This window comes from Lineus longissimus, chromosome 8 (genome assembly GCF_910592395.1).
Source record: "Lineus longissimus chromosome 8, tnLinLong1.2, whole genome shotgun sequence".
In the NCBI taxonomy this organism is placed as follows: Eukaryota; Metazoa; Nemertea; class Pilidiophora; order Heteronemertea; family Lineidae; genus Lineus; species Lineus longissimus.
The window spans coordinates 16,314,285-16,329,689 of NC_088315.1; the positions used below are offsets into that span (position 1 = coordinate 16,314,285).

At 38.4% G+C, this 15,405-nt stretch overlaps 1 protein-coding gene across 1 annotated transcript; it reads right to left on the reverse strand.

The window, feature by feature from the left end:
• Positions 1-13,311: 13,311 nt before the first annotated feature.
• LOC135492976 (uncharacterized protein F54H12.2-like) lies at positions 13,312-14,619 on the reverse strand. The gene has a single exon (XM_064779725.1). The coding sequence runs from the start codon at positions 14,617-14,619 to the stop codon at positions 13,312-13,314; it is 1,308 nt and encodes a 435-aa protein (XP_064635795.1).
• Between the last annotated feature and the right edge of the window lie 786 nt (positions 14,620-15,405).

Genomic DNA, 15,405 nt, shown 5'->3' on the forward strand with positions numbered 1-15,405 from the left:
ACAGATTTACATCGACTAGTTTAAATTTTAAAAATGCATCACCAGTTCAATTTTCGTGGTGAAAACGTGCAGTGTGGGAGAACTAGTTTCTAAATGTTGTCGGGGTTACAGGAGAGCATCCCGGCTCCCCTACATACAGTGGAATTGAATTTAAGCTGCTGCAAGTGCTCCCCCCACCACCCCCGTTGGAATATCACTACGTTTGCAGCCGCACATAATATTCACATGCGCTTTGCCCCTAAATCTTTCCACTGAGAGATTTGATTGCTTTTCTCAGGGTTTTTTGTACACTGCATGAACCCTCGAACAGTTCGTTGATTTCCCATCACCAGACGAGCAAAATACCGTCACTCAACAGTTGTTTTGTCGTTTTGAACAGCCCGATCGAAACCTTAGGCGAACTACGCTTTCTTGATCAATATTTTTAACCTCTGGTTGCTTTGAAACTCCTCTGGTCAGCTGACATTCTGCGGCGGTGGCAATGAGTTACAAAAACCACAAAAATACCCGTTGAAATGTTGGGTTATTGGCCCCATGTAAACTTCAGTTGTAAACAACCAGTATTGTATTTGCCCGCTAGCAAGTACTACCTCATTAGCATCAAGTCCATCATTAGGCCAGATTGCATCGCAGTATCCATTTCGGCCAATGAAGATATCAATTTCTATCACGCCGTCCAAATATTATAAGGAGTTTTCTTATGCTTTTTGGAAATGTTCCAGCCAACATTTTCTTTAATTCTTTGTAAAAACGCTTGTTATTCACAGAGGAGATGCAATTCAAGAAAGGGTTTTATGATGAACCCGCAGAGTTGATCAGGACATTAAAATCAAGGTCGCAACTCGGGTGTGTATCAGAACATAAAAGTGTATGTCTTACAAGTCATTCTTCGGAAGCAAAACGTACGTATGTTGCTTTTGATGCGAAATTGATGCGATGTTGGTATTACCATCAACCCCGAGGAAGGATGTCGTATTAAATACAAGGAAATCTTGGATTAAATATATATCGCCATTGGACAAAGTATATCTCTCAGCTGTATGCTAAAATTTAATGTTTAGTCTTATGCATTATCACTAGTATAATGCAGGAAAAGTAGGCGAGATTATGTAGATTGGGTTGTAATCTCGATTTGACTCCACGGATAGACCATGCAAAATCTGCGACAAAAAGTGCAGAGTGGGATTGACTGAAATTTCGCATCTGTTCGGAGATAGCGGCACTTGACCTAGAGCAGTGGCGCCACCAGTTCAAAAAGAATGACACTAAAATCACAACCTAGTAAAGACAGGAAAACAATACGAATTGACTTGAGGCAAGACGAATATGTCACATCCCCCCCCCCCCCCCCCCCCACCAAAAGCATCTTGACCTGGGAAAAGATAGTAGAAGAAAATGATCTCTACTATTAATAAACTGAACAGTAGAACCCCCAAGTAAAAGGGATAGAGGCTAATTATACGTGCAACAGAATTAACACCGATATATGCACTAACATTTTACCAGCAAGTTTACCCTAAAAAATTATTAACTTAACGTAGTAACATCTCCGAAAACTGGCTTGATCATGATAAATACACATTATTTGTGTTCGCCAAATCTTTCACTACTCAAGTTACACGAATATATCAAAGGACTTCGCATTGAAGCAAATTCACCCTCATTTTGCGAGTAATAGCAAATGCCATTACAAAAACGACCAGAGAAAAATTATCATCATCATCTGCACTGTGTGGCTGCGCCATGGAATCCTCAATGGAAACAACATGGCGGCAATTCAAAAATCGTGTAGAAAAAACCTGAACAACAGCGATCCTACCTTCATGGGAGTATCAAGATGGAAAGATGATTGTCAGCAAACTTTGGAGATGCCAGTGACTGAATACCCAACCATTTGGCCTCAGAATCGAAAACAAATCCGAAAACGCCGGGTCGCCAACGATCATGTCTATCGGGTCTAACTAAGAGCCAAGAACTAACGTGGCCGAGATAGATCACCTGACCACGGAAGATCTCGCTCTTGACCTGATTAAAATTGGGGCCAGCATATCACTGATTCGTTCAAAGAATGACCGCATAGCAATGTGCTTTAAATGAATCGTCACCTCGAATAGCGTCGTCCTGGAAACATTCTGCATTGCTCATTCCCGCCATCGCCCGATTCATGATCATCAAACGCTGGTAGCTAGCTGATTGAAGCATTTTAAAAACCCATCGGTATCACTTTGTAAAGATATAAACCGGTAGGGGTATCGAAAGCTGATACATCCTTGGTCTATCAGAGAGAGGTACGCCCCAGTACCCCATCAGCATATCATAGGTGCTGATCATGATATATTTGGACTTTCAAACTGTTTCAATGCACTCATCTAGTCTTTTGTTCGAAAAACAATCCGTCTTCGTAAGTAGGTTAACACAACGGTAATCATGAACCACCCTGCAGCAACCATTCTTCTTGGGGATTAAAAGACAAGGACTAGACCACTCCCTCTGACAAGGCTCAACTATATAATGTTTTAACATGTACGAAACCTCTTTTTATGAGCTTTGTTCTTTACATGACTATTTTGATGGGAAGAGGATAAGTACACAGCATGCTATGTATGCAACTGACAGTAGTTTTATGTTCACAGAGTTTTATATTAATATTCATTAGGCTCATTATAAAGCCCCGAACCCGATATGGAATTTTCCCATCATTTTAAAGACTCTTTCTTGTTTTACGAGTTCTTCCACCGCCACCGCCACAGCCACCGCCATTTTTTCACCAGTTGACGTCATTGATGACGTGGTTATGTTAATTCGCCTCTGCTGTGCATGCAACCAACTTGTTCCTGCATACACAGCAGTATGCTATGTACATAGTCACTTCGATTATGATAAGGACCAATATTTACAGGTTTAGCATCACCAACATCGATATCATGCTCAGGAATATTAGTCTTAGTTGGAGCAGCAGAGAATATATGAGAATATTCAAGTATGAGACTCTTAACAGAAAAAGATGACATAAAAGTCACTACCTGGTAAAGACAGGAAGACAAGACCAATTGAGACAAGACGAATGCGTCACACTTACTAAGATTATCTGACTAAGAAATCATTATTTAAGGAATTGAACCCGAGGCGGAGGACCTTGGTTGAGTTACCAAGACACTCGAGGGTGGAGCTAATTTTAGCTCCACCCGAGAGTGTCTTGGTAACTCAACCAAGGTCCGAAGCCGAGGGTTCAATTTCTATTCTAAAATGCCTCAAACTTAAAAAGATAGGCCACGAAAATAACTTGAATATGTGCGAATTTGGCAAATTCCATCCATCGCCTGCCCGGAGCGCCGGTAGCGCCGTTGTTTACATTATGTTACGGCAGCGTGCATAGGAAGTCCGCATCGGCTCGCTCAAGTGATGCTAAAATCCGCGCAAATGGGCTATTTGGAGCGTTTTTCTCAGCAAATATGTGTAGTGAGTAATAGGGAAACGAATGTACGACTATCCTACGACTTTTCTAGGAATTTGGGAAAAAAACTTCACCCTTCATCATTATTCATGTACATTTGTCAAGAATTCATTGTTTTAACCCACAAACACTACCAAAAACCCAACATGGATAATTTCTGTAAACACAGGGGGGTCTTTGGGATTTTCCCAAATCTACCAAACTTACTAAAATACGTAACATGGATAAAACTACAAGTTTCCCTATTACTTAAATGGATACCTTTAAAGAGTTAAAAGTATTTGTCACAGAAACACAGAGTTTCAGCAGTGAAGTTTTAGACCCTACAATGTCTTATGGTTTAATTTTTAAGAAGGAAACAGAAGTGAATAAGTGGTTGTCTAAGTGTGATATGTCTTACTATCCGAATCAGGTGAATTTTGCTGTTTATTGCGCCACAACATTGACAGGACTACCGGAAGTGACTGAGGTTGAATTCTCGATGGTCAAATCAATCTACAAATTTCACGTTTACTACCAAGTAAGAAAAATACTCAAACAGATGGAAGTACCCTTACCCACGGATGACGCATTTAACTCTACTAAGAATCATTACAGTGTAACAGAATTCTACAGATTATGTAATGAATTTAAAGTATCTCCTGACTGTGATTTTAGAACCAAGAGAGGAGACAACAAAGGCCTTGGTACTATTCATTTTATGGGGTCTGCAGTTCACGGAAATGGTTTCATAGAACATAGAAACCACTTTGCTTTACCAGATAAACATTACACCTTTGCTCAATCGTTACACATCGCTAAGATTGAGAGAATCGTTCAGAATGATGACGGTTGGAAGTATTTTATTCACCCAAAGAATAGCTTGACTAACTCTGGAATTGTTAGATTAAACGATAGCATAAGAACATACGTCTACTGCATTCTAGGAGCACAGGCTGAAGCAAGAACTTCGATAGTTGGTAGTTTTGGAACTGAATTGGAAAAGCAGAAGCAATTCTTAAATCTCCTGCAAGACGCTGTAAATCAACATGTGGATATCCCTACCTCAATTGCTAGATACCAGAAAGCACTGTCGGACACTCACACACGATTAGACTATGTAATTGCCCCAGGCCTGTACATCATAGGGTCTGACATGGTACTCAAGATTGGTAAGATCGAGAATTACAACAATGATATCCTGATAGCAACTAAACACTTGAAGCCTGGTAAGAATAACATTAACAATGAAAAGACCTTTCCTCCTCTATTGATGCAAGGACAAACTTCTAAGAAGATAAGGGTTAAGGCTAATATCACTACCACACCAAAAGATGTGAAGACTGTTGTGTCCAGTAAAACTGCTGTAACAAGTAAGGCTGACGCAACTGGTAGGTCTACTGGGCAGGTCAGGCCTGTTGTGCCCAATAAGATTGATGCGCCCAGTAAGACTGATGTGTCCAGTAAGACTGATGATACCCATGAAACAATCAAGTTTATCCTCTATGCTGTTGTTGGAAGTTTAATTCTTATTACTGTAAAATAAATGGCTGAAGGAGGAGGAGTAGGAGATGATATCCAAATGGATGATTTGAGTGACTATCATTTTTCAGAATCAAGCAATAGTACTTCTGAAACATCATTCTTTACCCCAATTGATGATGGCACAGATTACAAAACAGATTCTGACAAGGATTTTTTGAATAGTTTTAATAATATTTATGATGAAAGTGTTAAAAATCTAACTACCGCTGATACATTTAACAATACACGTGTTAATGACCCTGCTGATGAAACAAATTGGCCTGTTAGAAATGAAAAGGAATCTGAAAAAATGAGAAAGATTTTTGATGAAAGAGACAATAAAGAGGATGCAAAAGTTAACGAAAATAATAGATTGGAAGTGCTTAGATCTGAAAAATTTATTAATGACAAACCGAAGAGATTTACTCCCAAGGTTTAAAGACTCTTTCCAGACTTGTTTTTACAGCAGAAGAAGTCAATGAACATATCATTGATGGCCTTAATCGTGATATTGTAATTTCTGGTAATGTGCTCTAAAAAGAAATAACAAATGAAACTCTCTACATGATAGGACACAATAAAGGAGAACTAGTTTGGGTTAGAATAACAGATAAAAATTGTAGTCTTTTAGCCAATTCTACAATAACAAGCTTTCCTGGTGGTAAATCAGTAATGGAGTAATAAATGACAAAAATATTTATTTTAAAGACACAGGACGTATTGCCGAACTAAGACGAGAACAAGAAGTTGAAGTTGAAAAGAAAAGACAAGAGAGAATAGAAACAGCTGCTTTCCTTCATAATCTAAGAGGTGATGATAAAACGTCAACACCAAAAAAACAAATTCAAATGCAGGAAATTGTTCATGACTTACGTCCGCCGTCACCGTCAAGAACACGAATCAATATACCGACAATACAGATAACAGATTTTGATTCACAAATTACTGACGTAATCAATAGTGAAGATGGAAGTTTAGATGAAGATACGATGAACCATACACTAATAGATAAAATCATAGATGCTACTGATGAAGAATTAAGGGCATTTGGTTTTTCAGATAACGCTTTGAGAGAACGTAGAGGGTTATTACACAGTGGGGATGTTCATGCAACAGTTAAGATGGAGAGATATATGAGTAAAATGAAAATAGTTAACCTAGAAGAAGAACTTAACAATCTAAAAATAGACTATGCTAAAGCAAAGGAAGATGCTGGAGAAAGAGACGAGTTGAAAAAGCAAATAGATGAACTAGAAGACAGATTGTACGAGGAACAGGCAAAGGTATGGAGGTTAGCCAATGAGAGGGAATCACAAACTAGAAAACTGAAACGTTTGTTCACTGATGTCTTGAAGAAACCAGATTCAACGATTTCACTCAAGGACAGAATCAAGTTACTTTTTAAGATTGAAGGCCTTACAATCACTGCAATAGTAACTGCAGTGATTATGATAATTACCACTTTAGGTCTTGGTATCAGTAATGCTTTGAAACCTGTGCATAAACCAGTACCACCAAGTCCTACTCCGCCAAGTCTGGATAAACCATCATCAATTCCAGATAAAATTAAAGAAGGACTAAAGAAGTTTGCTGAATGGCTAAAAGAACTGGCCAAGAAATCAGTTGCGGCTTTACCGGGAATCATCGGTTCTATCATATCATTTCTCCTGAAAACAGTTGGTGCAGTTGTTGGATTCATGGCCGAACATCTAGTCATTCTAGTGATTGTTGTTGTTAGCTCAATAATTTATGGTTTGGTAGAAGGTGTTAAAGGTATTAAAGCTGTTAAAGCTGCTAAAGCTACTAAGTAAAATTAATGATTGAATGATTTTCGAGTCAGAGATGAAATGATCAAATAAATAGAATGATTTTCAAGTCAAATAAATAGAATGACAACTGGAGTACTTCTCAACACTGAAAGGAGTCATAAGATTCCACTCGGATTAAAGGCAGAGAGAAATCATCACATTATCACGCACAATCCGTCTTCTGCTAATCCAAAAGAAACATTGTACATTAGAATACCTGCTTTAAGAGAAAATACGTTCTTTGTACCCAGGTCTCTTTTTCTGTCAGCTGATGTCACCATTTCTGGTGATTCAAAGAACAGCGTGGTTAACAATCTCGGCAGAAACCTGTTATCCAAGATGGTAATTAAGTGGGGAACGGAACAGATATTTGATCTCAATGAATACAGTCATTATTCGACTTTTAAAGATCTCTGGTTAACACAAGAGCAAAGGAACGATAGTGTTTTTCAAGGTATTCAGTCAGAAAATCTTAGAAAGTTGAGATCAGGTGTTGCAGAAGCCGATGTTACCGGTGAAACCAGCGATGAGAAAACACTGAAGAAAGTATTTGGAGCCAAGTACAAGATACCGTTAGATTTCGATAACTATTTTTCAACTATGCTCCATTTTACAAGTTTCCAATTCAAGAAGATGTGATCATCGCGATTACTTTAGCGCCAAAAGAGGAGATTATCGTTACCAGCACAACTGCAAACATGAATTACAAACTTGAAAATATTAGTTTTGAATATGACACAGTAACTAACAAGGGATTAGCCAATACGCTTACAAACAAGTACAATTCAGGTTTCTCCATATATTACGACTGGATAGATCACTTCAAAACTGTCAACATAACGGCAAATGAAACGCTGATCAACGAGAACATCAATTTTCCTCGAATGTCCATTAAAGGACTATTACTTCTATTCATCTCTGATTACACTGATGGTTCAAGAGATTCTGAAAAGTTTGAAAATCCTAACATCACAAAAGTTCAAATAACCATCGAAGGAGTTGCTAATCAGGTGTTTCCAGAAGGAATGAGAATGCTAGATCAATGGGAGGAGATCAAGAAACACTTCATGACAGAAGACTTAAAGAAAACTTACGACTGCAACATGTCTATGAAAAAGTACTATGGAGACTCGAATAACTACGGTCTTTGGTTGGACCTGAGAACTACTGAAGACAATAGATTACACGGATCGGGCAAAAAGCTTCAAAACACTAAATATGGTATTCAATTGTCGATAACAAAAGAATCTGGAAAGGGGCCGTACAAAATGCACATATTTGTGGTTTCTGATGCTCAAGTTAACATTCAAAATTCACAGATTGTTTCCTTGCAACATTAAGATTGTTAATTTTGACTTGCAACATTAAGATTGTTAATTTTGACTTGCAACATTAAGATCATTTTTACTGTAAATATGAATCAATTGGTGTCACCAATGATGGTGTCACCAATGAAGATTTCGTTCTAAATAAATGGAATCACCAGGAAAGAAGGAAATCATCAATACACTGTACCAAAGTGTGTTATTGGCGACGGCAACAATTGGTTACTCATATTTACTTAAGAGATTCTTGAGAATTGCCATTGGCCCGCCAAGTCAGGCAAACTTAGAAGAGATTCTTAAACTTGGCGGAATTGTAGCAGTAAGTAATGTAACATTGGAATACTTTTACGATCAAGGTATTTTACCCAGAAACATAATCAAGTAGAATTTTAAAAGTACAGTAAATGAAAACCGTGGTGTACATTAATTCCAGTGACTACCCAGAACAGAAATCACATGATTTAACCATACATCTTAACACTGAAATTCAGAATGTCATTAGCGTCAGTTTGACATATGCGGGAATACCTTGTACATTCTACAACATAAGTAAAGCAAAACAAAATAACGAAATTAAGTTAAAGGGATATTCGTTGACAGTGATTAAAATACCCGATGGTCTCTATGACCTAGAAAGCTTTTCAAAGATGTTTGCAAATGAATTGAAAGAAAATAGTTTAAGCAAAAATGTTGTTAAGTTTTATGTTGATGAGCCCACTGGTAGGACAGGAATGAAGATGCTTAAGAGAAAAAATGGGGAGTATTTTCAGATCTACTTTCCTGGTAAAAGCAATGAATTATTTGGCTTTAAACCGGAATGGCCTTACCCCTTAGATGCTGATATCTTAGATGTAGGTGAATTAACAAAGGGCGTATTTGTAAGCGATAGGCCCATAAATTTTAGACCAATGGACTATTTTGTTTTCCACTGTGACATCGTCAATAATGTAATGAGCAATGGCAAGCCATCAGATGTCTTAGCCACTAGACCGATAAAAGAATCTAACTTTGGAGATATGATAGCATATTCCTTTGGGGATAACATGGAAATTCCGTGGAAATCAAGTGTTGGCAAGTTGAATATTCGCCTAACAGATGAAAACAATGACATTATCGACCTTAATGGTTTTGATGTACAGTACCAATTGACCTTTACTCACTGCGCCTGATTTTTTACTCACTGCGCCTGATTTTTTTTTACTCACTGCGCCTGATTTTTTACTCATTTTGGCTAAAATCACACTAAACTAAATGGCAGGAATAGCTATGATGATTGGTTCTGCGGTGGTGAATGGTTTAGCCTTCACCGGTTCTGGTTACCTTTTTAAATCACTAGACAAGAATGGCTACGAGGCTGAAATAAAGAGACATAATTTAGCGCAAGAGCAATTGCAAAGAGCATCCACAGAATGGGATGAGCATAGGAAAAGTACCATTGACTTCGTTAACCTTGAATTAAAGAGAGAACATGAAGCGGCAATTGACTTCAAAAATGCCGACACCGCACTTTCAGTGTACAACAGTTTAAACCCACATAATGGAATTACCATTCCTAGACAACCGCAATTGAGCGATTACTACAAGCCCAGCGATGAAATGAAGAATTACGAATACCTTTGGATCATTTTAGGAATGAGCGTCTTGGGTTTTGGGATTTACTATTTTGTTGGAAAGAAGAAAAAAGACTAGGAAGAAGAAAGACTAAGGAAAAAGAAAGACTAAACGTGAATAAAACCATACGGATGTTCTAGTCTTATGATTAATTTAGATCCTTTCGTCTTTTTAAGGGCATCTATGTATTTTTGCCTCTGGTCTTTAGGGATAACACTATTTTCTTCCAAGGCATCTTTCATTGCCGATTCATCCTTGTTGAAAAACAGGACTAAAACCCTTATGTTCTCTCTGAAGTCCTTAACAACAGAGTTGTACTTCTGAACGAGTAACCAAACAGTCAGATTGTAGTGCCTACCGGAAAAGGCAAGATTACATAACTCAGACACTTTCTTCTTTGTGTCTCTCAAATTAGCACAGTCATCAATGATGAATAATGTCTGTGATCCTTCGAAGGCCATAGTGGCAAATTGAAGCACAGGGTCTAAATTATTGGCTACAGCAATTGGATTGACAATGAAAACATTCTTGTCTTCGTAAATCCATCTCCTATTGTACGTCTTGTTTCTAAAGTAAGTGGGACAGAAAATGACTATGTTCTGGAACTTATGAGTAGTATATGGGCTACTTGGGGAAAATTATGAACTTTTGACCTAGTGACCTACTGACCTACTGACCTACTTTGTGTATGAGAAGTTTGAAAGTTGACCTGACCTAGTGACCTAGTTTGGATATGGTGTAAAATCTCCAGAGTGGGTCATGGCCTAGTAACCTACTTTGGATATAGTGAAATATCCAAAGTGGGTTATGACCATGGCCCATATTGGAGTAACGTTAAAATATCCAAAATAGGGTATGTAGAGGTCATGGTCACATCATCAAAGTAGAGTTTGAAGATCAGTGTTGCAACTAGTTCAATCGTTCACAATTCTTCCCCAAGTAGCCCATGCTACTGTTTTTTATTTTTTGTTAAAGCATTGTACATGATATAAAATAATAAAAATGGCATTAGTAAAAACAAATAACCATAGCACAGCATGCATATTTTAAACATATTATACAAACCAAAAAGAGGAAAAGTATATTCCAACTTGCTTCTCTTTTCCTATCATGCACAAAAGTGATATTAATAATATTCCGATACTAGTCAATATATGATCAAGAGCTAAATAGTCTTCCAAATGCATTGTGTAGGCATTGTCCACAGGTAAATATTTACATGATAGTCTAAGTAATCCCATGCAAGTCTGTATGAAGTGCTAACAAATTTCACTCTGCAATCCTTTATGTTGAAAAAACAGTACTGTACACCTTTTTGAATGTTTCATACGCACATATCCATATATAGTCTTACTGAATGTGGTCCGTTTTAAATCCTCCCGATGCAACAATGGCATTCTCTTTGTCTTCTTCTCCTTCCTCCTCCTCCTCATCAGCAACAATACCATCATCGTCATCGTCAGCCTTTTCAATCGACTTAATTTCAGCGATAAGTTCATCAGTCCAATCGTTAAAAGCTCTATTCAACAGATATCTTGGCGTGCGGTTTATTTCAATGCCCAACCCCAGTGCGGTTTCTGCCAGGCGAAGGGTGAAATAAAGAATACTGGTGCTCTTTTTCAGGTTGTCTAGATGATTCCTTCGAATCTGTTTCTGACATTCAGCAAAGTCTTCCTGCATGCAGCAAACATGATCTGTTTGACTAGGCCAATCATTCAGGCATCCATCACACTCAAGATCCACGAAACCTTGACCGATCTTTGAAAGGTACAGCCCTAGTACCTGAATAGTGAGTCGACCGAGTGGAGTTATTTTCAATGAATCCTCACATGTGTGTTCTTTAAACTTGCTCGACATTTCCCTCCATTGAGGGACGCTCAGGAACACACCACATTTAGTCGGCCTGAAAAGAGTTGCTTGCGATTTTTCGGAATCTTTCTCAGGATCGTTGTCATTGCTGATGAAAAAACGGCGAATGTCAACATTCATTTTATTGTTAAAGAACCTCGTTTGAACAAATATGTGGTCCTCCAGAGTCCAACGTTCCTCATGACTTTCGACGATCCTTTTATCGATGGTATCCACGAGATTCTTCAGATTCAGGAAACCCGTTTTACTGAGACGGATCCATTTTGTACCATAGGAGAATGTAACACCTCTTTCATCGGATCGGATCCGCAATTCAGTCTCTTGTTCTACACGACTCGAGCATTGTGGCAGCATTTCTTTTACCCTCTCATTGAACGGAGTACGCGCTGCAGCTTTCCTTGCCTTCTTTGGTGCACTAGGAGCGTTTGAGAGATCGAGGACTGTAGACCGTACCCCTCTTCGCCTGGTTACTTTCGGAGTTTCCATGATTGTTTCATTCTTCGCAGGTGACTTGGTCTGGGTGGACGTTACTTTATCCATTTCAGCGTTGTTTTTGTGGTTTTTGTTGGTAGTTTGGTTCTCCATTCTCTTGCACTTGCAGGTTTTGAAGTGAATGTGAGCACTCATGGCGTTTTGTCCTTATATATTGCACGTGACTGATGAAAGAGTGATTGTGATTGGTCGACGTCATTCGGGTAACGAATTGTGATTGGTTGCTGTTAATGAGGTCAGTAGAACAAAGATTGACCTCATTCATATAAGTCCTTGACCTTGAAACTATTTCACACTAGTTGCAATCGATAACTGATTCCTAAGTTCTGAGGAGATTTTATGATCAGGGTTTTGTCCTTGTTGACATGTCCTGTAATACGAATCATAATATTCAGCAATTCCACCTTGTCCTTCTACAAAACTTAGAAGCAATGTTATGGCTTCTGCCGATAAATGAAGAATCCTCCAAACTTCAGGTGGTATGTTTATCTTTTTTTCACCATCATCGATCTGAATCCTTATTTGCTCCTTTTCCTTCCAAATTGCGAGGATGATCTTCGGTGTTAAGTACAAAACCATACTTGCGGACTTCTGTTTAGACCTGGCCTCAGCTTTCTGTTTCTTTTTCCCATCATTATGTTGTTCTTCCTCCATCATCACTTCAACTGAGCGTTTATCGTTCCAAGTTAACTGAGCTTGTGCCATGACCTAGTGCCTAATATCCAACTATCAACAGACATATTCATTTTATATAATTTTCATAAGCATTTCTTTGCTTTGATTGGTTGTTGATAACAGAATTATGCAAATGTTCTCTTTAGAAACCTTACAACCTTTTTATCATTAATTTCAAGATCATTTCGAAATCCGGATAAGATGTTCTTTAGAGAGTAACCTAGTGATTTTTTCACCAAGAAGTACAGACAGTATTGACCGCAAAGCAATGAGAAAGGATATTGTAAAACTTTGCTGGAGTATGTCCACCAGGAAGTATTTCTCTTTAAAAATTTAACGATGAGTTTACTTCTTGGCGGTAAACCATACGAATCAAAGAATGTTGCCTTGCACTTACCATCGAACCATATAGCTAACCAGTGTTCACCTTCTTTTCTCATTGGATGTGTATTAATTATGTATGCTGAAGGATAACTATCAACAAATGTAGGTATCTGATCTAGGGCATACACACCTTTGAAATATTTTCGCAATTTCGGGTGTAATTTTGCTACTTTAATCAAATCTAAAGTATTCATTGGAAATCCTTGATGATATTTCTTGCACGATCAATTTCTATTACGTTATCGAATTCGGCATAGACATAAACGGATGTAGTTTCTGTCAAAGCCTCCTCAAATTTCAGATCTAGTCGAAGGTTTCCCTCTTTTACTAGATGAACATGATCACCATCCTCTTTATCTGGTGACAAGTCAAAAACCCAAAGACTGTACCCTTTTCTGAAACTTTCTCTTGTAATATCGTTGCCAATATCGTCGTGAACCTTTCCAGTATCTGTAAACAATGTCATGTATGATCTGATGTATCTATTATTTGTTCCAAAAGATGGTGTCAATGGTTGTGCAGGATATGTGCGACTATTTGCTTCAACGCTTATGAAATTAAGATTATTGTGTTTAAGATTGAATGGATTTTTATTCTTTGCACCCACCAATGCAGCATTATCTGTCATGAAAACAATTACTCGCCTTGGTACTTGACCTAAATATACATTATCTCGAGTCACAGTTTGCGTGCCCGCATTAACTGAGAATGTTTTCACCTCAACTCTTCTAATGGGGTACTTAGCATTACTGGTATTAAGAGCTTTTGCATGGGCGGTTAATACAGCAGGGTTAGGCTTGACTTGTTGAACAAGAAGAACAGCTTTCTTTATTTTTGTCACTTCAGTGCCTACATCAGACATGAGGTTGAAATTATTCTTTGTACGATTCAATCTTAATTTCAAATCTACACCATTCAGCAAGTAACGACTCTGATGACATAAATCAAGGTGTAACCTTCCAAACATGTCTAACTGTCTGCTTTTCGCTATAAATTTTGCTCTTGTTTTGAAACCGCCATTAGTGTCTGCTCCGGCTGGGTCGTTTTTCTCAAATTTGCCAGGGTCATCGGCAAACCAAAGTGCCGATTGTAGCTGACTCCTCTTTGCCTCTAGACCGTACGATAATAAGGTTTCTATGTAGGCTCTGTATGGGTAAGTGTTGTTAGAGGACGTGACTAATTGACCATTTAATGACAGGTCAATCTGACTAAATAAGGAATGAAAAAAATAGTTGACTGGTCCAACCTTTTCATTTTCATCCAAGTTAGTGCCATCGCTTTTGGTGACTTTCACCTCCAGATAAAGGTACGTTTTAGCCAAATCGATGTACTCATCACCACGATTAGAGATGAAAAATTCTATTGGCGTATCATCATCTAATGACCCCAAAGGTAGATATTCAACATGCTGCGCTTTTTCAATGCTAGTCAGCGTTGGTGGGAGGGAAAATAGTTCCAGTTCGGATTTTGTGCACTCACAGGATCCAACACTGATCATTTTGACAGTCTTATTCAAATATGTCTGCCGACGATTTTGTTGATCTTCTCCGTCGCTTCGCCTGTCTCAGACTGGATGCAGAAGTCTTTGCTTTCCTCTTTTTATTAGAAGCCTTTGTATTACCCTGAGACATTTCCTGAACCGAGGAAAGTACATTTCGACCTATATTCTTCCCAGCTTCAATTGCTCTCTGTTTTGCAGCCTGTTTTAGGTTTCGACCCTTTAGCAGATCTCCGGCAAACTGTGCACCTGACTGAAGGAGAGATTTTCCTGCCGATTTGGCAGCTGATTTAAGCATTGGTATGGCCATTTTTGCCAGACCTGAGAATAAACCCCCTATGCCATGTCCTCGCTGTACAGGGGCACCCATAAACACAGGGAATCCACCACTACCTTTTTGGGTGTAATGTGCATCATAACAATGAGGGTCACAAATATAAACCTTTCTCATATTTTTTGTTTGCGCCTGAAGTGAAGTAGAACATCAACTCTGCCTTTCTCAAATGGTATGGAGTCACCTGTGTCACTCCTTATATCTATTTCGATTGTCTCAAATGTAGACTTGCTGACAGAGAAATAATGAATATTTTTATATGACTTGCGAATACTCTCATCCTCTTTACCTTCAGCACATACAGTTCTGAGTAAAGGTGTCAATACATCTCCCACCAGTTGATATTGTAATACATCGCTATACACGTACATATCATGAAAATGTCTGAGTATATCTGCTTGATAGGGAGCGGTTGTGTTCTCGTTAAGGGCAATATTGTCTTGATGAAACCC